Source organism: Acartia tonsa, chromosome 1 (genome assembly GCF_053477335.1).
Source record: "Acartia tonsa isolate MP-2025a chromosome 1, ASM5347733v1, whole genome shotgun sequence".
Taxonomy (NCBI): domain Eukaryota; kingdom Metazoa; phylum Arthropoda; class Copepoda; order Calanoida; family Acartiidae; genus Acartia; species Acartia tonsa.
The window spans coordinates 49,364,803-49,389,439 of NC_137260.1; the positions used below are offsets into that span (position 1 = coordinate 49,364,803).

The 24,637-nt window shown below is 31.2% G+C and overlaps 1 protein-coding gene across 1 annotated transcript in view; it reads left to right on the forward strand.

Moving 5' to 3' along the window:
* bark (C-type lectin domain-containing protein bark beetle) overlaps positions 1 to 24,637 on the forward strand; it is a 58,444-nt gene that overhangs the window by 28,953 nt on the left and 4,854 nt on the right. The window contains exons 6-15 of the mRNA XM_080171406.1: positions 5,346 to 5,502; positions 8,032 to 8,097; positions 9,394 to 9,533; positions 9,966 to 10,260; positions 11,842 to 11,967; positions 12,889 to 13,157; positions 15,491 to 16,790; positions 17,248 to 18,211; positions 20,891 to 21,193; positions 23,025 to 24,202. Coding sequence (XP_080027532.1) covers positions 5,346 to 5,502; positions 8,032 to 8,097; positions 9,394 to 9,533; positions 9,966 to 10,260; positions 11,842 to 11,967; positions 12,889 to 13,157; positions 15,491 to 16,790; positions 17,248 to 18,211; positions 20,891 to 21,193; positions 23,025 to 24,202 — 4,798 coding nt within the window. The remainder of the gene's footprint in view (positions 1 to 5,345; positions 5,503 to 8,031; positions 8,098 to 9,393; positions 9,534 to 9,965; positions 10,261 to 11,841; positions 11,968 to 12,888; positions 13,158 to 15,490; positions 16,791 to 17,247; positions 18,212 to 20,890; positions 21,194 to 23,024; positions 24,203 to 24,637) is intronic.

The following is a 24,637-nucleotide window of genomic DNA, read 5'->3' on the forward strand; positions in this document are numbered from 1 at the left end:
AAAGATAAAGTACAGGCCAAATAACTTTTTATCAAATCACAGTAATGATATGCAATATATAGTAAAATATAATATAATTTTTTTTCCATTGGGCATAATTCCTTTAGAGCGTTTCTCCATACTTTCACAGTAGCTTTTTTCGTATTTCTAGCCCCTGCGGGGCTAATTGTCCAACACTGCATGGCAATTCCCAAACCTAATATAATCTAACCTAACCTATCAAAAGCCATTTTAAAAATACGATGAATCGCCCCTTAAGGGGTGTTGCCACGAAAGGGACTATACCCTTATCATCCCCAACCCTCGGCTAACAAAACTGGTTTTATTTTAATAATTTTTCATTATAATATCATCGTAAAGCTGTCTTATATAATAGCATGTGATAAATAACTAGTACCTAATCTTCACATTATGATACTACAATGTATTGAAACTAAAATCTCCTAAGTTATAAATGGTTAAGTAAAAACCCAATGAGGCATGATTTGTTTAAAGGATGTCCTTCTTAAGAGAATTAAATTATAATTTAAAGTTTATTAATTTTATCAAAGGACAGAAAATTGCAATAATTAAATTCCCAAAACTTCCTATTGGACCCACCTTTCTCTTCTTTTGATAGGAAAAATAAAAAAGATAATAAGGGATAAAAAAGAAAGCATAATTTTTGCACTTTTGCAAAATATGGATATTTCTGGTAAATTTTAAGGGTTTGGGAATAGGGTCAAATAAACATTATAGGGATTGTGTTAATATTGCCTTTTCCACGGTTTCTGGATGGTTTCATTTCTAGGCCGAACTCAACTAGGTTTAAGTATAATTCTAGAGTAGCTTTACACCTTGAAATCACAGCAGGTTATCTCCCCGAGGAACCCTAAGAGTACAATGTGATAAGCATTGTCATGTAATCTGTGGAACCAGCCTTTTATAAAGATTTTGCATGGAAAGGTATGAAGGCGACACGCAGTTATGATTTTCATATCTGACACTCTAAAAATTGTATGTACTTTTCTAGCCACATTTATTTATATTTAAGAATTTGTGAGATGGTGGACATATGCTTTGCTATGTGTAAGACATGGGTGATCTTCATTAAGTGAGAATTAGTAAGAAGGACATAATTTCATTTTAAAGAAGAACTTACTTTTCTTCATTAGATTTTTAAAAATCTCACAAATTTTTAACCTACCAATATTATTTGATTTGTGACATACAAAGATATATATGAAGATTATGGAGATATTTTAAAATCAAGTTTAGAAGATTTTTCAGTATTTTTTACCCTTTCTCTTGTTTCTATTGAAGTATTTCATTATTATTACAATTGGTAATATCCACTATTTTTCTCTCTGTCTTTTTATCTTTTTTTTGTTTCTGTATCTTATAACTTTGCAAGATTTGCACTTTTCAACAGTCTTATTAAACAAAAAAGAAGACATTTTAATCTTGTGAAGTTTTATATTAAAAAAAAGAAATTTGATGTTACCATCACATACCAATACAATGATTGAAGGGTGGACCAGCAGATTGATATATAGTCTTAATTGAAGAATGTCTTCAGTCATAAAATTTATGTAAAACGTTTTAGATTATTTTTTCTTTTTCTTTCTTTTTTTCTTTTATAAAACATTAAAATAATATCTTTTCCTTAAACTGATCAAAACTCTTCAAAACTTTGAGATTGTAAAATTCTTTCTTTCTTTACCAGAGATAAAAAGACGATTAAACAATAAACATATTTTCCCAGGAATCATTACTAAAAGAAATACCTAAAAAAAGGAAAATAAAAGTTAAAAGTTACTTTGAAAAAAAAACGTTAGTAATTTTTTTGAGATATTAGCAATTTTTCTATAAATACTGTTTTATTTACCCCTAATTTTTCGCAAAATGATCATTTTTATATAAAAAGAAATTGTGGCATTTGTGTGAAAACTGATAATTTCAAACAATTTATTTATCTCTAGGATATCTATTAGAATTTGCTTCGGGTGAAAATTTTAGATATATTAATCAAAGACAGTTTTATTTATTTCAGCAAAAAACTTAATTGAATGTTTCTTACTTGAAAATATTTTAGGAAAATCACTATTTTAGCAATTATTGTAGTTTCATGCAACTCTTATTATTGTTTGTTTGTTTGCTGTTTCTCAAACACTTGTCGCGAGATTTTAAAATGAAATATAAAAGAAAAAAAACAGATATTTGTTATTTCACTTGCATTTACAAATGGAATTACAATTAGGTAAAACAACTTTAAATTATCTTTGAGTTTTAACAAGAACTTAGTGTAAGTATTAACTCTTTAGTCCCTGGTTTAATGGCAACCCCATCCTTGTTATTTTAAATGCATCTCAATTATTAATTGTTTTCCAAATTTCTTTCTTTGAAAATTTGATAAAAAAAGGTGTTGTCTAAAGTAGAAGCGCCTTAAGGACGTGATTTTGCGGTTTATTATATCTTTTTTTTCTATCTCTACTTTTATTTTATCATATTTTAGTATCTATATAAATACCATAAATGGTTATAAAATACAAGAAATTTTATAGATTTATTAAAGACTAGCGGCTTCGCCCCTAGCCTCTTTTTTTTTGGGGGGGGGGGTATTTTCATTTTTTGGGGGGTTGGGGGTGTCCCACCCCCCAAGAAAATAGCTTAAAACCATCACAGGACCAGTAGGTATATTCCCTGAAGAGTAGAGCCCAATCGGTTCAGTGGTTACTGAGATCTTAAGCTTCAGACGGACAGACAGACGGACAGACGGACAGACAGACGGACATACATCGTTCTACTTTGTATTATAGACTAGCGGCTTCGCCCCTAGCCTCTAGGGGCTTTGCCCCAAGAGGTGATTTAAAAAAAAAATGGGGGGGGATTTTTTTTTTTTTGGGGGGGTTGGGGGTGTCCCACCCCCAAAGAAAATAGCTTAAAACCAATAGGACCAATAGAAATATACCCTGAAGAGTAGAATCCAATCGGTTCAGTGGTTACCGAGATCTTAAGCTTCAGACGGACGGACGGACGGACAGACAGACAGACAGACAGACATCGTACTACTTTGTATTATTGATATCTACGTTATTGGTGATATATAGGGTTAAATGTTTTTTAGTATAATTTAAAACTAATTTTAAGTGCATAAATTGATTATTTGTTCTGTAATTATGATTAAACTTATAATGCATCGCTTTACAAAAAATATTTGATATATGTTATTTTTAGTAGCATATCTACTCTATAATTAAGATATACTAACACAAAACTTAGCTAAAAATACGTTTATATTTTTACTGTTTATTATTGTTTTTCATTTTATCTAAATTGTTACCATTGTTATTGAAACTGTCTTTATGGACATGATTGTTCTATTTGCAATCTACGATTAAATTATAGATTATTAAGTAATACAAAGCATTAAACAAAGCTCTGTTTGAAAGGGTGTAATAATCTATTAAAAAATAATCAAACATTAAAAAAAGTATATTTTACATTATAAATGAATTATTACATTGTTTCAAATATATTTGTTGATGAAAAAAAGAAGATATATTATGTGAAATTTTAGAAACTAGTAGTGAATCATTTATTACAAGTAGCGTGGCTATTCTACAAGTTGAGTTTGATGGTTGGACGGCTTCACACAAATCTTTACACTAGTTAGAAATTGGTGAAATAATGACCCAAAAAAGTAATTATGAATATTAGTGAAGCGATAAAATAAGCTTCAAAATTAATTTTTTCTTCCCACACACTTAATTTGATTTCTTTCTTTATAAGTATAAAACTATTGAACATTATTGTCCTCGATATTTGTGATAGACAATTGAAATTATCCAGAGACAGAAAGAGATATTTGAACTTAAGTTTCATATCTTCAACATATACGTTTGTATGTCCTTAAATAAAAAAATACTTGTTTCCAAAGGTAGCATGAAAAAAGAAAGATATTTTGACGAGGGTGATACCTTTCAAAGATTTTGTGGAAGATTTTTGCTTAACCACTCTGGTTTTTTTTCGTTGCCTTACACAACAATTTCCATAACTTATCTTTATTTTTAGGCGTACAATAAGGAATGTATTACTAAAACACAATTTTCTTAAAAATTTCTTTGCATTAGATTTCCTTACAAAATCAAAAGTACAAAAAATAATTGTTTAATATTACTTAATACGTGTGATATAATCATAATAATTCTGTAAGATATTATGATTATGATAATGCATATTATAAGAGATATCAAAACTTAATTGTGGGAATTATTTACTCCTTGGCTTTCACTTAGTGCATAGTCATCTTAACACTGACCAGCTTAAAAAACAGCACATTTCATTATCGAAATTAGGAAGATGGTATATGTGAAAATAACAACATTTTATTATTTTCAGTATGTCTATAACAAACCATAGAACCCCATATTTCTTAGTATTTTTTCAATAAATATTGAAGTAGCCTAATAAATCCCATTTCCGCCGTCGAGTAGACAGAAGGACAAAGTTAGCAATAGAGTAGATGGTCAAAAGGGGATTTTATACACAAAATATCAGTTTAGTCTTAATATAAAAATCAACCAAGAAAATCCATGAAAATGTGACATATGTGTTTTAATATTGTAACCAAGTCTTTGGCATTTTACTATTTTTCCTTTTGCTGTAATGCGTTGGCACTATCTGAGATAATTGTCAGACAATTCAAGGGCGGGGCGTCAATTTACTTACAAAAATTATTCACAGCCATAGAACAAATTAGAATAATCACTTGAGCTATAAATTAGAAGAAAAATCTAATCCTGTATCAATCTCCTAATAAATTTCTTCTCCCTAATTAGGGTAATTAGGGTACTTTTAGGGTGATTTGCATCTTGTTTTTCTAAGAGAATCATCATGGTATGCTCATATTTGTGTTTACAACAAACTACCTGATAATTAATCTACTGCTTTATCTTGTCTGTGGTCTCAGGAAAAATTCAATTTCCTTCTCATTATTTTAATTTATTCTTAAATTAAACCATCAAAGTGAGTGTCATTTAAATTAAGTATTAAATTAAGACAAAATTATATTTCAGAAGAAAATAGGAAGGTTCATAAGAAACTAAACCATCTTAATGAGAAATTTATTTGAAATTGAGAAGTTTTATTAAGTCATAGTGAAATCATATTAATATCTTAGAGGATAAGACAAAGGACAATAAATTGATGTAAACAAAATTGAAGATTAAATGTTTATTGAAAAGTTTGGACAATGCTTGTATGAAACAACCAATAAAGATTCAATAAAAAATTACCGAAAGCTAATGGAATAAGGAAGCTTTTTAAAAAGATTTTTTGTAGTTAATACGTCATATTATTTTCAGGATGCCATGGACGTGAACGGCGGATAGAGCAGTGCCGCTGGGAGCGGCGACAGATGGGCAGCGGCGTATGTGATCACCATCCCAACCTGGGCATCAAATGTCTTCCATTCCATTCAAGAGAAAATGTGGCTGTCAAAGGACACTGGAGAGGAATAAGGTAAGAACAAGGACAATTTTTCCCAAAGTTTGCTTAGTTAAATTCCAGAGACAACCATCAAAATTTTAAAGTTTATATAGAAAAAAAAGGTAAAAGATCAATATTGCTATGAATAATATGATTTAAATATACTATTTCAAACAAGAAGTGAACAAAATTTAGGAAAATCTTAATGTCCACAAATAAAACAATTTTGTGTAAAATATCTTTTATTTTCTTGCATGTCTTCCCACATTTTTGTTTACATTTTCAAATTATAATCATCCAAAGACTTTTTTATTGTCTTTTAGTATTTATAATGGTTTTATTTATTTACTATCGGCTTCGCCCCTAGAGGCCTCTTAAAGGAAAGGGGGTGGATATGTCGACTCTCTTCAATTTTAGTATTTAAGAGAAAAAGTATAAAAATTTTGGAAGAAAGGTATTTCTTTATAGAGATTTATCTTGGGAGGGTGAGGTACAGTCCCAAAATAGTTTTAAAACTTTGATTTATATTTTCTATATAAGGCTGAAAAAACCCCTAGCCAATTGTATTTTTATTAGTATTAAAGCTACTATTTTTACCTATTTTGAAGATACTTAAACCCAGGGGAAGTTAAATATTCCAACTTTTTTGTGTGAATAATTAAATTATCCCCATCCTAATTAATTTATCCTTCTGTACATGACAAATTCTCTGATAACAAATGCCAGAATGATGTCGAAACTAGGAAAATTCTAGGAAATGTTTTGAATCATTTGAATGAAATGAAGCAGAAAATTAGCTAGTTTTCAGCAAGGAATAATTAATACTGAGTTGAAAATTGGGATAGCCAAAATTTAAGCCTTAAACACTTAGCCTAACAAAGACCATCCCCTTTTTAAGGCTATTGTATTTAATGTTAACTTTTCTTATTCAAAATGGCTTTTCGAAAGTGCATTCTATGTTCTATTTATTAAAATTTATACCATCTTACAATCATATTTTAATAATCCTAAAATTTGTAATTCCCAACCTGTAGGTAAAATTTTCTTGGTAGGTTGTCATCTCTAAGGACCTCTGGGTAATGCATTGTGGCTTCATTCGCCTTGTTTTCAAAAAGTGATGCACAAAAACAGCTAGATTGTACTTAACTCCTAAAATTAGTTTAATTTCAAAATTATCATTGTAAATATTTATTTTGCTACTACAAAGACACACTAGTGGTCCTAACCCCACTGGAGTTTAAATAATATTTCTTCCTAAAAAAAGGCCACACTTGTTAATCTTCTATTTGATCATAAGTTTGTGGTCCTAAGCCTACTTAAGAATAAAAATAATAATTTCTTGCTAGCAAAATGTCACACTTGTTAATTGTCTATTAAGTAATAAGTTTGTGGTCTTATCACCACTTGAGTTTAACATCACCTCTTCTATCAATTAATCTTTCAAACTTTCTTTTCACTTTCATTTACGCTTCATAATAATTTAATTTTATCAGATGTTTATTAAACAATATGTTGTAGTGATGTAACTTCAATTTTTATATATTGGCCTGACTGTCGGTTTTCAATTGGGACTTTTATCCAGGGCTCCTCAGTTGCACTTCCGCCGCGACTAAGCCTAAAATTCAATTCTGTTTAGATGCTTTTTAAAATGTTTTGAAAAGAGGGATTGTCATGTTTTGGTTAGGTTTAGAATTCCAGCTGATTTTAAAATTGTATTTTAAAGAGGTTGTGATTTACCTGAGGCTTACAGGCGGCTGCCGATCCCTGCTTTTATCCTTTATCTTTTATTGCTCTCATGTTGTATGTTTATTTTGTTTCTGTTTAGCAGGACAATTTAACGTATAATTAACCCAATTTGAAAACTTCTTATATGTTCATGTAAGTAATCAAAAGTTTATAAATATAATAAAAAGAAAAATTATAATTTTGTAATATTTTATTTTTAAAATTCTGAAAGTTGGTAACAGCCGTCTAGGAATGCTGATATCTACAATATGCAATAAAAGAATTAAATTTACTTTTTAGAAAATAAAACTTTTATAATTATTTAGCATATTGATTTTATAAGCATCAAATATAAAATAAATAATTATTTCAATAACTAAAAATAAACTTTAAAAAAATTTTACACAATATTTCTTATATTTCATGCATTCATATAAAAGAATACAATTTTATACTATGGAACTGTGTAGCTGTAATTCCGATAAGGCCTAATTTATGTATCAGTAGCAATGATGTAAAAGGTGGGGGGACGGGGAGGGATTTTCCATCTGAAAATTTTATAGATATATTAGTTTTTTACTTATACCTATCACGAATTTTCCACCATAGACACCAAGGTAAGGTGATAGGACCCTAACAAAATCTCTGATGGACTAATACCTCAAAATACTTTTGGGAGGGGGACAGGGGGGGAGGTACTATCTTCCTGCATGTAAATATAACTTAAAATAAGAAAAAAAGAAACGTAAACGTCCATCTTACCATTTGACAGACAGTAAAGCAAAGAAATTCTTTAACTTTACCATAAAGTAATAAAATTAATTAATCCATTTTTAGATTTGAGTATGCCTCCTTATCCAAAAGATTGACAGCTGAAGATACTACATATGAAATTTATTCCAGGTAATTTCTTTTTCATTTTAGCGCAATTCCAGTTTTATTAATTTACATCCTTTCTTCACCCCCAAAATTGATAAGGCTTGATGCAGGGTGTCCACAACAAACATTGGAGGGAAGATCATTAATATCCTGTTGTCGTATCTATGAATTTCTGTTAAAAACATTTTCTCGTATTCATTCGAATCCGGTGGATAGGAACCGGTTCTCATCCATACGAAAAAACTATGTCTAGCATCGTTTTATATCAAGCTTTCTACGAATATAAATAGAAATGTACAATCATAAGATTAAAACCAGTTTTTTTAGCCGGTGCCTTTGGCACCTCGGGGCTAAAAAACTAGTTTTAATCTCATAATTGTACTTTCTATATCCGCGGAAAGCCGTTTATAATACGATGCGAGAAATAACTATTATATTGTTATTTACACATAGTTCTAATATTTGGTGATGTTGTCATCCTTGTTTTTATTTTTGAAAGCAAAGCAACTTTAAACTCCAATACAATATATGTTAAAAGATCTTGTTATAGAGTTGTTTCGCTACGTATATAAAAATGATTTAACTAAATTAATAAATTTTAATTTCAACATTTTATAAAGTTTATTTTTCTTAACAAGATATGACACACAAAGATGAAATAACTAGTCATTGGCATACTAATTGGTTTATATTTTATGTATAAAAAGATTGCTAATTGGATATTTAAACTAATCAGACTTTTTATCCAATAATTAGCTCTTTTCATCTCAATAATGATTATTCAAAACATGTCTAAGTTTTTGTCTGTAAAATGTATATTTTTTGTGATATGAAAATATCATTAGTTTCATGTTTTAAATGATGAATTTGCTTAAAATATCTACTTTCGACAACCTTTCTTCCATCGAATATTTAGAAAGGTATTTTTATCTATACAACAAATACTTCATGATTATACTAGTGGCTACGCCACTAGAGGCCTCTAGAATTACATGAGTGAAGGGGGGGGGGGATCGACCATCAATTTTTAATTTTAGTTAAAATCGAAAAGGTAAAAATAGATTATTTTTTCGACCTTTAATTTGTTTTTCCATGGACCTTCACTGTAAACGTGAACCAAGCTAAAGCTACAGACAGACAGACATCATATTTCTTTTATAAAAGGATTACATTATTATAGCTCACAAGGCTGTGTAGTACAGGAAAAGAAAAAAATAAACCCAGTATTTTACGATTCAATACATCCTAATCTTTATATTTTCTTTGTGATGTGTTTTTGACAAGAATTTGCTCTAATTACCATTTATATTTTTTGCACAGATCTCGGTTGCAGCACGTGGAAGTGAGCTACGCAGGACAGGGCAAATACAGGGGGCTATTTAACGCGACTTCGGCGGTGGAAACGTTGGGCGTGCCGCCAGAAATGGCGGATATAACGGTCCATAACTCGGCCTACAACGGTAAGACCTAATTGAAAGAATAAAATGAAGAAACTATTTTGTTAATATACATACTAATATCTCAATATAGATATTGTTATTTAAGCATGCATGTCTTGTTACCGAGATATATCGAACTTAAAATTTTTTTTTCATGCGTCCAATTTAGTAGTAAAGCTTTTAGATAGATTATATCAACAACAACAAAAAAGTGGAAACATTATCATCATAAATAATCAGTTTATTAAATAGATGTTTTTATTATATAATTGAATCCTATTAAAACTGCGACGAAAATAATTAAATTTTATACTCTCATTTCCAATTGATTAAATTGAAATTAAATTGCATTTAATTGTTTCTGTAATTCATATTATTACCATTTCTCTTGTTAAATTAAGGGAAAATTATATAAATTGATCAAATCAAGTTTTAGGAAATTATTCGTTTTAGGAATCAACATGACTGAAGCTTTAACAACCGTGGTCATAGAACGTGCCAACATCACTCAAAACCGCGGCTACGGCGTTTACATGAACGCCAGCCGGGGATCCCTAACGCTGCATGACTCTTCGGTGACGGCAAATATGGCGGATGGCGTTTTCTTGTACCGCCATGATTTCCGGCCAATAACAAGGGTTGTGGAAGGTCTTGACGTGCATGATTTTTGTACGTACAGTACGACTCACAGCCAGACCTATCCGCTGCTGATGGTGGCAGAACAATATACTAACAGCGCTGTCGACAGGTACAGTTCTTATTTTTATATTTTTAACCATTTGATGAACATCAATAATCAATTGGAGAAACAGAACATTAAAAAAGAGCCTGTACAAAAATTAGACGTTAATTAATTGCAATTCAGAATGATATGGACATACTTACCTTTTAATACATAATTATAGAGAGGCTGCTTTTGTTTATACATTTTGCTCAATAGGCATCAAAATTTGAAATAAGCTGAAATGAGAATAAAAGGTTTAAAGTGGACGTATGGAAAAACTGAATATTGAAGAGCTTTACATTTTTTACAAGTAGTTCAATTTAAAAAAAAAACATAAAAAGTTTTCCTGTGGATTAAATATTTTTAACAAACTAAAAAATATGAAAATTTCTCTCTAGACGGTCTCAACATAATATCATCATTTTTTCCTGAGACATTTCCTAGGATGGAAAAAGTTATCAATCTTCCTTACATTTTCAACAATATAATAGAAATGAAAATATTTAGAGAATTCCTTTAAAATTTAAATTTAAATTTATGTGTAGCAAGATCTTTTACGAAAAGAAATATATTTTTTAAATGTGATAGAAAAAAATAAAAAAATAGAATTACATTAAAACTTTTTAAAGAAAGATGTCTGATTGATCCCTAACCTGAGGTATCTGTTAGTTTTTCTTCTGAATATTCTCTTGATGTCTTTTATGCGTTGTCAAAGGAGAAATATTTATGTTAGCCATAATTGATGTACGGACGTTCGGACAGATCATTTTACGTGTAGTTGCACTGCTAAAATTAAGGACAGCCACACTCACGTCTAATTTTAGCAAAAAGCATGGCAGATCAACCGACCAATTTAAAATTAGATAAGAATCTTTTTTACCTGAAAGCTTCTTAATGCTTCTTATTAGATCCACTAAAATCATTTCTACTTTTGATGAAATAATAAAAAGGGTAACCTTTAAAATCAAATTAAAACCAGCATTTCGTGATTTTTTCGTAAAAGCAACAAAAAATGTTTATTTCATTGCAAAGAATAAGACAGGTGAAGGATTAAAGAAATGAATATAATTGTATAAACATGCAAATTTTAATCATTTTTCTTTTGTCAAGTTAAATTTTTTATATTCATTTCAAAGTACACGAAACAAATTATAGAAATCATTTACATAAAACAATAAATTTAAAAATAAAAATAGTACAAAATTTTCCTTTACTCAAAAATTTAGGGGACAATTTTGTAATAAATAAAACAAATTGATTTGTAAAACTGTTGTTAAATAACCATTGCATATAGATAAATCAGCAATTTAAATTTATGTCAAGTTTTCTGTTTATTCTTTACTTGTAAAAATGTCTTTTTTCTTTCTAGCAACTTAGGCCTAGACTGGTGATGGTCCCTCTCCCCCCCCCCCTCTACTCCAAATAATTTTCTTCAGACCGAAGAGCGGAAATGTCAACCAGCTTAGAAAATAAAGCTAAAAATAAAATAAATAAATATACAATAATGCATTTAACATTATACATTACTTTTACATTATAGATATGAATTTTATTAAGTGCTTTAGTAAAGTCAAATATAAAAAGTTAAACATTAATTTTTTTCAGGTCATGTGGTAAGCGGTTCTACACTAAGAAAGGTTACAAGCTGACCCTTCATTTTATACATCTCATGGCAAACAAAGATTTTGGAGCCAAGATTCAAGTTATGGACGGGGCAGATTCTTCTTCAAGGTAAGCTTGATGGAATTGCTCTACCCGAATAAAACTTTTTAGGTATTGCCTCTTTCGTGGCAACGCCTCTTAAGGGGCAGTATTTTCCAGTACCTTTTTAAAGGTTATTTTAGGTTATGTTAGGTTAGGTGATTGCCCCGCAGGTGCTAGAAATAGGAGAAAAGCTACTGTTAAAATACGATGAAACGCCCCTTAAGAGGTGTTGCCACGAAAGGGACTATACTCAACTTTTTTTTGATGATGCACATTATTTTATAAGTGGTTGTACAAAGCGCACAAAAAATCCATACCCTCCAAATGATTTTGAATCCTCCCCTTCAAAATACATATCATTAGAGAGAGGGGGGGGGGGGGTGTAAGACGGGTTATACTACATTTTTAGTGAGAGTTCACAATCTCAACACAATTTTGGTAGGGGATGTGTGTATTTTTAACAGTATAAAAAGCGTTGCCTCACATAAAATTATATTATTAATGTTTTCCTTATAATCCAATAATAATTTTTTTGCAACACTCGCTTATAATTCAATTGGTAATTATTTCTTTTGCGAATTGTTCAATTATCTTTTCTCACTTATTTTCCTCGTTTTCTAAATATAATATTTGATCTTTTGAAAGTTATTTTTAGGTTTCCTTCTAAATATCGCTTGTCCATAAAAAACGTAAATAAAACATAGAGTAGGAAAATCAATTAGTTTTTGGAAAGAAAGCGAATTTGTACCAAAAAAGGGCTGAAATTGTGAGAAAAGGTAAGGTAAATAATGTTCTTCCTTGGAAAACAATTTCTGTCCTTTTTGTGTTTCTGTAAGGACTATTTGAATTTTATCGAGCCAAATGTAACTTTTGGCTTAAAACCAGTTTTTTACCGGTGAAAAAATTAAATTCCGAGCCGTGCTGGAATTTATTATTTTTTTGTTTTAGGTTGATAAAAACCATAAACGTGAAGAACTTCACCCGTCCCGAGAGCATCGTCTCAACCTCTGACAACATGTACGTCCTCTTTACAGCAGAGAAGAACATTGTCACAGAAATCTTCCTGGAGATCACCGCCGGCCTCGAGAAGACGCCCGACCTGAACGTAACCGACACGCTGGTAGCGGATAACAGCGGCCGTGGCGTGTGGATTGAACAGATGAGATCTAATGTGCATATTCACCATTCACAGATTAAACGGAATAATCACATTGCAGGTAATAATGTACTTATTATAAAAAGGCTACACTCTGATTAAAAAGAAAAACATTTTAAAAAATTCATTTTTATATTCTAAATAATGAATTCCTAAGTATTCTTATTCACTTATTCAAATAAAAATATGATGTTAAATATAGCTGCTGTTGACAAAAGAAATAATATGAATTCATATTGATTGTACGTATATAAAATAAACTCTTTTATTAGCTTAAGTAAGCTTAAACTATAGAGTTCAAAAGAACAAATTGAAAAAAAATGTATCTTACACGAATCTATTCTTCGTTCGTGACCTTTTTGTTGTAATGTCATTTGCAATAAACTATTGGTATATATCTAAATCAAATATAAACTAACTATAGATGAAAAGTCAGGTAGATTCTTTAGAAGCTCTTTATAGTGAATATAAAAAATGACATTATACAATACAATTGACTAATGATAGGTTAATATACAGACTAAATTACCGATGGCAGGCCAGTATACATTTTAATTGACCAATGGTAGGCCCGTATGACGTCATCTTTTATGGGCTCTATAAAAAATCTTCGCTTCTTTATTGTAGAAATTTTCTATGACTAGAAATAAAAAAAGGAAGCATGATCTAAATTTATGCAATTATTTTTATAGTTTTATTTTAACAAATTTCTCCAAAAAATTGTAAGTTTCTATGAACTTGGTTTAATGAATTTATTATTACTTGGATCTTACAGTCAATTCTCATGTTCTATAATAAATGAAACTTGTAGCGAGCTAAAATAAGAATCTCCACAATTTACCTAATCCCCTCCCCTCCTAATGGATGAACGAATTGACCAATAAATGAAGGGGGACATGGCATCCTAAATGGACGACAATTTTCCCCCTGTCAAAATATCCAGGACTAATCTTCATCCAATTCTGGATTTTTTATTTCATTTTCAGTTGACATACATCACTCTCGGATCTTTAGTAATCTATGATGTCATACGTAGATGCACTTGCAAAAGAAACGTGCAGAATCAATTATATATTGACATTTCTTGTCTAATTCTTTTAGGGCATAAAAGGATTGTTAAATAAAAGGTTTTAATAGTTATTTATAGTATCAAACTACAGACTGCTTTCCGCGGATATTAAAAAGAAAAATTATAAGATTGTAAACCAGTTTTTTTAGCTCGGGCCTTTGATCCCTCGAGGGTATAATTTTTAGGATTTTTATATATTATTCGAGGGAAATTGTCTGTAATGCGATGCTATACATGATTTTTTAGTATGGCTGACAACCGGTTCTAATCCAGTGGAAATTAATCGGTTTCGAAGCCATACTGGAAAACAAATTATGAGACATACTGAAAATAATATATTTTGTTTTTTCTTAATATCACCATAATAAGACAATCATTATTAGAATTGCATTATTGTAGAAATGTTTAGGCTTATGTTACTTGTTCTTAAAATTATGCATAATTTAAAATTAAGCTTAAAAATCTTTTGTACATTTATCTATCATTTTATCTCCTTGTACTCTAACTATAAATATATAAGAAAGGATTAATCAAAAGTACAAAGAACAACTGTGCACATTTAAGTAACTCACAAATTTATTTCTGTGACTTTTCTTTTATAGGAAATTGTATAATTTCCGCTTTAATTTAAATTAAATCTGATTTTCAAAAATATAAAATCACGCAACCTTCCAATTAACCAAAGTATATGTCTTATAGAGGTGATAATATTATAAGTCATTGAGTATGGTAACCTGACAAAAAAAAGGTAATCCATGCTCAAAATAATAAATAAAATTTATAGTTTTTTTTTCTCGAACTATTCATCCGTATTTTACTCCCAAAAAATTATATGCGTTAAGTTTCAAATAATTTTTCTTTACGTATATCAAATAAGAAAATACAAATTAAAATTTGTACTTTCAATAAATAAAATTAATGAAACAAATTAAAACTTATTATTAATTGAAATTGAAATTTAATAGTTAGAAATTTTCATTAGAAAATTATCATAAAACAGCTAATGTTTATGTATAATTGGAGAAACAGGTCCTATGACAAACGCAGGAGTCCCAAACGCAGGAGTGGACACTTAACCTAACCTAACCTATTTAAGGCCTTCTTTTAGGTTTTTTTTAAAGCCTAACCCCTGCGGGGGGCTTATTTGTACATTCATATCTTAACCTAACCTAATCTGTAATAGAAATACTTAATTAAAATAATATTTTAACACTCCTGCGTTTGTCCTGGAACCTTTCTACAGATTAATTTTTCATTAAATAAAAATATTTTTTTAGAACAGCTACTCTATACATAATTTTTTTCAATAAATACTTTTGTTTCAGGTTTACATGTAGAGAGAGGGTCTGGGTATGTGAATATTACCCACAGCACCATATCCGACAACTATGTGGACGGAGTCAACATTACCTACGGCGGAGGCTGCCAAAACATCTCCTGGTCGACCATCAGCAATAATGTCGGCTCTGGCCTGTCCTTATGGTTCAACGAGTCAACAGTAAACACGCCAGTTCAACAGGAATTTGTAATGGCCTACTCCAACATATCCTTAAATTATGACATGGGCGTGTTGGTTGGCAACTTCTGTGGACCTGGCATTGTTAACTTTACTGGAAATCACTTTGTTGCTGGCAGATATGTTGGCCTGGAGGTACATTCCTGCTGGCGTGATCCGGTACTTGATAATGTTCCAACAGGCAACATAAATCTTCTAATTGGACACAATAAATTTGAACAAAATGCGGGAGTTGCGGTTAAATTAAGCCCAATTGCAAGAACATTTGGATCCATAGAACATAATGACTTCCTTGAAAATTATGATGGCTGTGTCTATACTCACAATGAAGATGATTACATATTAGAAATACAAAAGGTGGACTTATTAATGTTAGAAAACAGATTTCATCGAAATCGAGGCAGTTTTGTCCTGAATCTAGGACTGTCTCATTATGATTTTAAAAATGGCCAAAAGTTGCATGTGAAAAACAATTGGATTTTGGACAATGTTATTACAGAACCGTGGGATGGTCTAAATCCGCGTAGCAAAGTTGCTGCCCCTGTAGTCATTTCATCAGACAATATAATCTTTGAACGCAACATCTTGGAAAATCCTGAATCAAAATACGAGTTGGGGTCACATTTGATTGAGCCCAATACTGAATTAGATTGTAGGTTTAACTGGTTGGGCAACAAGAACGAAGAAGCTGTTTGGAGCAGAGTTTTTGATCGTGATGACAGATATAACATTGCCAAGATCAAATACATCCCTTATCTCTTATCAAACAATATCAATACTGAGTTAGTGCTTGAAAGACCACTGTTTGAGCCAAGGTTTATCAATCAAGAAACTAGAGAAGTTGGTGGTGACGTTTCTGGTGTTGAGGAACTCAGAGAAAATGGAATCTATTATGTTAAGCGTGATATTAATGTGAGGCCGTCTGGTAGGCTGAAAATTACACCCGGAGTTACTCTACAATTTGACCACAGTGTTGGTATCATGGTTTCTGGAGAGCTGATCGCTGAGGGCGACCTGCAGGGCGGCCGGCCTGTCCTGACCCTCCAGGAAACAGCAAAAACAAATGTATCCTTTGAGGCTGTGAGGCTGGTTGGTGGTATCAATTCCAGGTTTGTAGCTATGTATTTTGTTACTTTTTCAGTTTTAAGACAATTGCGACTTTATGGCAAATTTTGTAAAATTTTCCTTTAAATTTCATTGAAATTAGCACAAATATTCTAGTGGCAAAATTTAAAAATTATGCAATCTTCACAATATATGGGAATATTCACGTAGGTTAATTCATAATCATTCACCATTCATAAAATTGTTTAATTATATTTTAGTTTATTAGCAATATTTATCTAAATATGATATTTTTAGCATAATTTCTTAATATATTATTCTTACATAATCAACTTTTAAAATAAAGTTATAAGGGATATGGATTGACAATTCAATTCAATTAAAAATTAATCTCTTTATATCTATTGCATACAAATTAAACCAAATATTTTAATTGATAAGATTTAATTTATAGTAAAAAACATTAAAAATTATTACAAATTATGTTTTTCTGCTTTTCAGGGAAGGAAGACTGCAAGTCAACATGGACGGCGTTTGGGGATCTGTCTGTGACTTCGGGTGGACACTCGAGTCCGCCTCCATAGCCTGCCAACAGATGGGCTTTGTCCTGAACCCAGAGGACTGGAAGCTGGAGCACAACGAGGTTCCGGCGGCAGAGAACGGTGAACCCATCCTGCTGTCCTATGTCCGCTGCCAGGACCTGGATACTGATATCAGGAGATGTAAGCTGGCCGAACATGTCATGGATATTGAGCATTCCTGTTCGCATGAATATGATGTGGAGCTGAGATGCTATGACGTGTCATGGGCCGGACTTAGGCTGGGTATGACCGCGAAGCGGTCAAAGCTATATGATGTCAAGATAGAGAAGGCAGGTCTCTTTGACTACAGAACCTTCCAGTTCCGTCCTGCAATCCAAGCTGATCTGTCACACCATGTGTATGAAAGGATAGAGGTTGTTGACAACTACCATGACGGTCTTGGTGTCATGTATTCAGATATTTTCTTCCCTGACCATGTCAATTTCATCAAGGACTCAATATTTGCAAGAAACCGGCGGCACGGCATCAGTTTCCGCCAGCTGGGAATGCGGATTGAATACACACAAATCCGCGACAACGTGCGGTCTGGAATTCATCATGATCCCAAGTTGACAAAGCTGGAGCAACGAGAATTGTCAGAATGGATGTCACTAAGTGATGAAGGAAAGCCAGGAACTATTATTCGTTTACCAGAATCAAACGAGGGAACTGAACCTGCAAATCCTATCATCCTAAAAGAGGGCGAGTCACGGCTGCTGGTTACTTCTCCTAACGTGACGTCAGGCCGCAGGGTGTATTATGTCAGGGCTGAAAGGGATGAGTTTGTAATAGGCATGCAGCTGATCAATCCGTTCCACAACTACACCACAGAGACTATGCGCATTTATGATTTTAATGTCATTAAAGATTCACCCAGAATCCAGGTATGTTTCTTTTCAAGCCGTTACAATAGTTTTCAAGGTAAATGCTATAAAATTTCAATTGTTTAATTGTCTATGGATAAAGAGGCAGTTGAACAATTGAGAGACAATGTATTGTTATAATCATTATTTCAAAATGTTAATATTTCTTTTGTGCCTTTGATTTTTTTCAATGTATACTATAAAAGACAAAGTTAACATTCAACAAATTTCAAGAAAAAATAATGTTTTCTTTTACATTGTTTATTGTCTATAAAATTTAAAAGTATAATAGTGTTCAAAGCTAAATTTTAATCCTGAAATTGAAAATATAGGACTCTACAGCCATATTTTGGAATGATATAAATGCTGCACTGCCAAAAAAAAGTTTCATTGGCTAAGTGAACTAAGTAACAGTATAATGGCGCCAACAAAGTGAAAGATGTCACATAAAAAATGGATTTAGTACCAAACTTTAGTTTGCACCAAAAGTTTAAGGTTAAAATTTAAGGATTCCAAACATAAAATCTTGAAAATATTTTGCAAATTCATTTCTAATATTACAAAGAAAATAACTTTGTTTTAGAAATTTATTCTAGCATTCTATAAATGAAAGGTATAGCTATCAAGCAAAATAAACCTAAAATAATATTTGAGGGGCGAATATAAATGTCGTCATTACTGCGAAGTGTTGTAACCCTCCTCCCCCCCATAAATCAAGAAACCTTTACGTTAGTTTTTTTAAAACTAATTTATTGTTGGTTAGAGCTGATTCTAATAATAAAAGTATGCAAATATTTTAGCAGAGATGGCCGTACAGATTATCATATTCTAAATTAAATCTAAAGGCTTCTACTTTTTTTATATTTAATAATTTATCTTTGATTAAAACTTGTATTGTTGTCTAAGTTCGGAAGCAGAATAAATGATTTTTACTTATCTACAACAAACTTTCAAAGTAAAATAAAGCTGATGCACTTCCATAAACTTGAAGCATTTTATTTTGAGGTCTTTTCAAAAGCAAAACTTTTAAGTGTTACATTTATTTGCCAAATGTATCTTTATAGATATTTTTATGAATTCTTTGTTTAAGAAAGTTTTCAACAATTCAAGACAATACATTATTTTTCTTTTAGCATTCTTATTATAACAAATTTATCTGAGAAATGGGGAAAAGAATAATTTATCTTTTATTGTCCTCTTCTTCTTAAATTGTAAAAACACTAAAAAGAAATTTAAAATTATTTTTAGCGACGAGGCTATTTCATCAAAAAGTATTCTAAATTGTGTTTTTAAGGGTCTTTATTCTCCAAGATGTTTTAGCACTACAAATGTTTTGAAAGACAACAGAAATGTCCAATTTTGTTACACTTTTTAATTTTTGGACAATGCTATTCAAAATCCTCTCCGCAGAGAATCTCTTTCAAACATTATTTTTTTAAAACTCTGTAGAAAATTTCATAAATATTTTCTGTCATATAAATTATTCCTTGAACCGTCCAGTGAATCACAAATAACCACCATGGAGGAAGGGGACATTGAGCTGTATATTAAACTAATTCCCAAAGTTTTTCGTTCACTAATTGTAATCTACAGAAAGATTAAATTTGTGTATCATCATTGGAGATGAAAATCAATTTATCGGCCATTGTTTTATCCCTTTAGATCCCTGAATATCAACCTTTCCCTTTTTATCTTTCTTCTGTGGAGAGTTCTAAATTTTTAAAATTAACGGAGGGGTTTGATTTTACAAAAAAAAATGGGGTATTGCTCAATATACATAAAGCTTTGAGTAAGATAATTGAATTGTACGAGAAAGGCCTAGAAAATAATGAAAATAATGCAAGTTCCCATTTCTTTAATTTACCCATGGGAAAAATCAGGGAAATAAGACAAAATAAAATGGTCAAAATAATATTTTAATTAGTTTGTTCATAGTATTTTCCTTCTACTATACATTACACCTTTATCTAAATACATTTCATTTCACTATCTTGCGAGGTTACCCAGTAGCCAATATAACCTAACCTAACATGACATAAATGAATAAACAAATGAAAAACTATTCCATCCCCTTCCCCCTTTTTTTCAATTTATTTCAAAATAAGAGAGATGGGGTGATTTTCTGTGCAAGACTAGGCACTTTGAGGTAAAGTATATTTGTTAAGGTTAGGTTGGCTATTTAGCATCTTCAAGGGGACAAAAATAAAAATTATCTGTCCTTTTATCCGCTAATAAATCTGCTCAGCCTAATAAAGTTTTATGTAGCTACTTTGAACAAATTCTTATACATAAAAGTATGAATTTCATATATCTATATTTTTGTTTTTATCATAAAACAATAATCCAATACTTATAGCTTTTTAAAATGCAAATTTTTGTTTAGCTGATTTTCCGGGTTATTTATGCAGTAAATTACAAAAAGAGCATTTATTTTTTCATTGATGTTATTTTTTCTTCAAAATGAATCTAAAAATCTTACTGAACCAACCTCCCAATGATAAAATAGCTTAAAACCTTGACTATTGTATATATGTTCCCTGGAGTTCGTTCAGTAGTTCCAGATATCTTAAGTTTAAGACGGCCAGATAGACAGACAGTCGGACAAACAAATTTGTATGTAATAAATCACCGAAAGGTATTATCGATGATGTATTTGCGGATATGATTTTTAAAAAAAAGTAATCTTATCCATTGTTTTAGACCTGGGAAGTTACTCGTGACCTTGTCTCCTTCCCAACGGTCAGCTCATCCTTTGCCATCACCCTGGAGCTTGACCCGGGCAGCGAGCCTCTGGGCAACATGATGCTGCTACTCACCCCAATCAACTGTGCCAACCTGCCTGGCAGCTGCAACCCGCGCGCCTGGTTTATAAATCCGCTTAATAGGAATAAAATCTATGATGGACCTATCCCGAGGTTGACGGTAGTCAAGTCGACTATAGCATTCAATGGAGAAGGAGTGATGGCTGTTCATTATAACAGATATCTTGGTCATGACTCACAGGTATTATTTGTATATTAAGTATTAAGTAGCACAGATACTCTAAAACTAACTCCCCTATAGCACTTTACTCTTTTGCTTAAAGTCTAATGCTAATTTTTTAGCATAGCTTCGAAACCAATTAATATCTGCTGGATAGGTTCTCAGCAATATTGAAAATTTGTGTATATCATCTTATTTCGGACAATTTTCCATTAATGTTAAAATAAAAATCATAACAAAACAAAACGGGTTTTAATCTTATAATTTTTCATTTCAATATTTGCTGAAAGCTGTCTAAAATACGATGCGATAAATAACTATTCTCATTTTTTTGTACTATGAAACTCTTTTTTTCCAAGTTTATGATTTTGAAATAATTTTCATTGTGTTCATTTCTTAAAAATTAAGGAAAAGTTTTATATATATTTTATCTATTATCATATTATTATCTTTTGTTATACATAACAATTGATAATTAAACTTTAGATTAGCAAAGTAATTAAGAATTCTATGTCAGTAAAGGGCGCAGCCAAAAAGATTATTCTTTTCTAAAACTTAAAAATACGCTCAGGCATTATTTAGGAGTTGTAAAGGAAACAAAATAAACTTATTTGTTTATCATAATTGGGGAGAAAAAAATATTGATAATAAAGGACTCTAGTTGATATTGTCATTTCTATGATTGGAACTAATAGCTCTAGTTATAGAGTAGCTGTACTGTGATTATTATCAACTTTCTTTGACATATTTCTCCGAAATATCAGGAAAGAAAAAACAAACTCTGGAATAGTTGGGAAGTAGAAAATTATTTTCCTCTCTGAATGACCTTTATTTACCATTATTTGTGTAAAACAAGGATGACAACATCCATAAAAGCGAAGCTTTAAAATCAGACGGTAAAACCAATGAACATCAACATTTGTAAATTGTTAGAATTTAATGAGTAGAATATCAATTTAAAAGTCTAAACTATATTCATTCTGTTTAGGGGCATATTTAAATTTGTAGAAATTGATTGAAGAGATGCTTTACTTATATTGTTGTCCCTTTTACTCTAGGAACTCTTATTCCAAAAATCAGATGAATCGGATAATAATTTCATACAAAAAATTGTTGTCAAAATGATTATAGATTTGCTAAATTTGTTTTCTAAATTTGTTTTCTAAATTTGTTTTCTAAATTTGTTTTCTAAATTGCATCTAACTGTTACATTAATCATCATGCTTGGTTTAGATATGATAGAGCAGTTTTAAGATGCCTAAATAAGAGCTATTCTTTACGGACGTAGGACAGTCCTTAATCATAGAAAAGCTTCAGTTTAAAAAAGATTACAAATAAATGGATGAGAATTATTTCCATCAACTCAATTGTAATAAATGAGGCAGACACACTTTTTTCCACGAGGAAAAACATGTGTTCTATTTTTTATTTCTCAAACAAAAACTTTTATTATATTTCTTTCATCTTAATTTACAAGTTTTTAATTTGAAATAGGATTACAATGGTTTTAATTATCTTCTTTTTGTGATATTTTATATTCATTGAACTATAGTATATAGATAGTATGTTCAAAACCCTCGTAGAAATTTGATAAATGTAATATTGGAATAAAACCTGAACATTTTACATAGGTATTAAAAATGCAATCTACAATTTTAGCCTAATGAAATAGTATTCTTAGATTGCATTTTAATAAAGTTGAAATTATTAACAATGCAAAAACTTGAAATTAAAAATTGGACATCCATAAGTTATAAAGTCAATGAGGTTTCTTCTATTACTTTTGTCATCCTAAAATTATTATATCATGTAATTTTAGTTTTGTACAATAATAACGTTATCTATGTTTTAGGTGTATTTGAGAAAAGCGAATGAATCCATCGAGATATTTGACTCTGAAGTTTCCAGCAACAAGAAAGCTTTCTTTGCATTCACTCCCTTCAGAGAACTGAACCAGTTCAATGTTTCTGAAATCACATACATGTTCAACAGAACAAAGTTCACTGACAACGAGGAAGGCATATACCAATATTCTAAAGACTTGCGGGATTCCAACAATATCTACCACTGGGTTCTCAGAGAGAATATCTTTGAAGGAAATCAAGGTGTTGGTCTGGATGTTGCTCTGCCCTATGTATGGCATTACAATGAGAATTATACTCACACAGTGCATATTGACTCAAATATATTTTCCGGAAACAACGAGTTTGGGCTGCATGTGAGCGGCCACTTTGCCCGGGTGTACATTGTCAACAACTCCCTGTCGGATAATATCTGTCAGGATGGATTGATATCCCTGTCAGGGATGGAGAAAGAAGCGACTATTTTTGCCAACAATATCCAACACAATGATGGTATTTATATGGTTGAATTTAACATGGATTCTCAGTCTGAAATCATGGGATTTATTGAAGCTTATTTTACACAAAATATCATACAAAATAATCGACATTCGTCCAGAAGAATAGGCAAAGATGCTTATCATCCTGCAAGTTACACCCTGGCCATCAAAGGTATCCAGAAATTTAATGTCACATACAATCGTTTTGGAAATCCAAGGCTTGATTATGAATTGCTATCTGGCATCAAGACATCCAGAGTGAATAATACCCTAAATGCAGTATCAAACTATTGGGGCACAGCAGATATTAACATAATCCGACAGCGGCTGTTTGATTTTGATGACTGGAATTCCTATGCAGTTGCAAATTTCCTTCCCTACCTGCTGGAGGATTCATTCCAGAGTTCCCAAGAATCAACATACTTTGTAAGAAATCCAGACATTGATTTTGAAAATCTTGGCGGCCGACTGTTCGAATCAGTCCGGTTGTTTAACCGTGGCCGTCCGTACATCATCCGGCAAGATTTGACTGTGATGCCGGGTGTTACATTAACTATAGATCCGGGTGTTGAGCTGGAGTTTTACCCGAGTGTGGGTATTCTTGTTCTTGGTACGCTGCACGCCCAGGGGAATGTCCATCAGAATATCATCATGAGACCTGTCAAGAGCAATAGAGTAAGAGACTACAGGTATAGTAATTTATAGCCTAACATAGTTACTCTATCACTTACTGTATCCTTCAATTATTGGTCATTAATTTAAATGTCATACTTTAGCATTGAAACAAGATCTAAATTGCTTAGAAGAACATAAAAAGCATAAATATAGATTAAGTAAAATGTCCCTATTTTATTTGATTAATTATTTTAAAAATACCGACAACAAGAGGGGTATTATTCTATTGTCAGAGGGGTGGATATAACCCCCAACAAAATCAACGTACTCACAATTCAAACAAGCGCTCTTTAAAAGATAGATTGTCGCGCAAAGCATGAGAAATTTTTCACCCTACTTAAATTTAAGAGTGACTTTTTTATTGGATTCTATCAGGTTAAGATTATGTAAACCCTTGTCGAGAAGGTGTAACCACCCTATAAGTGTTGTCGTGGGGTTTGGATACTCTC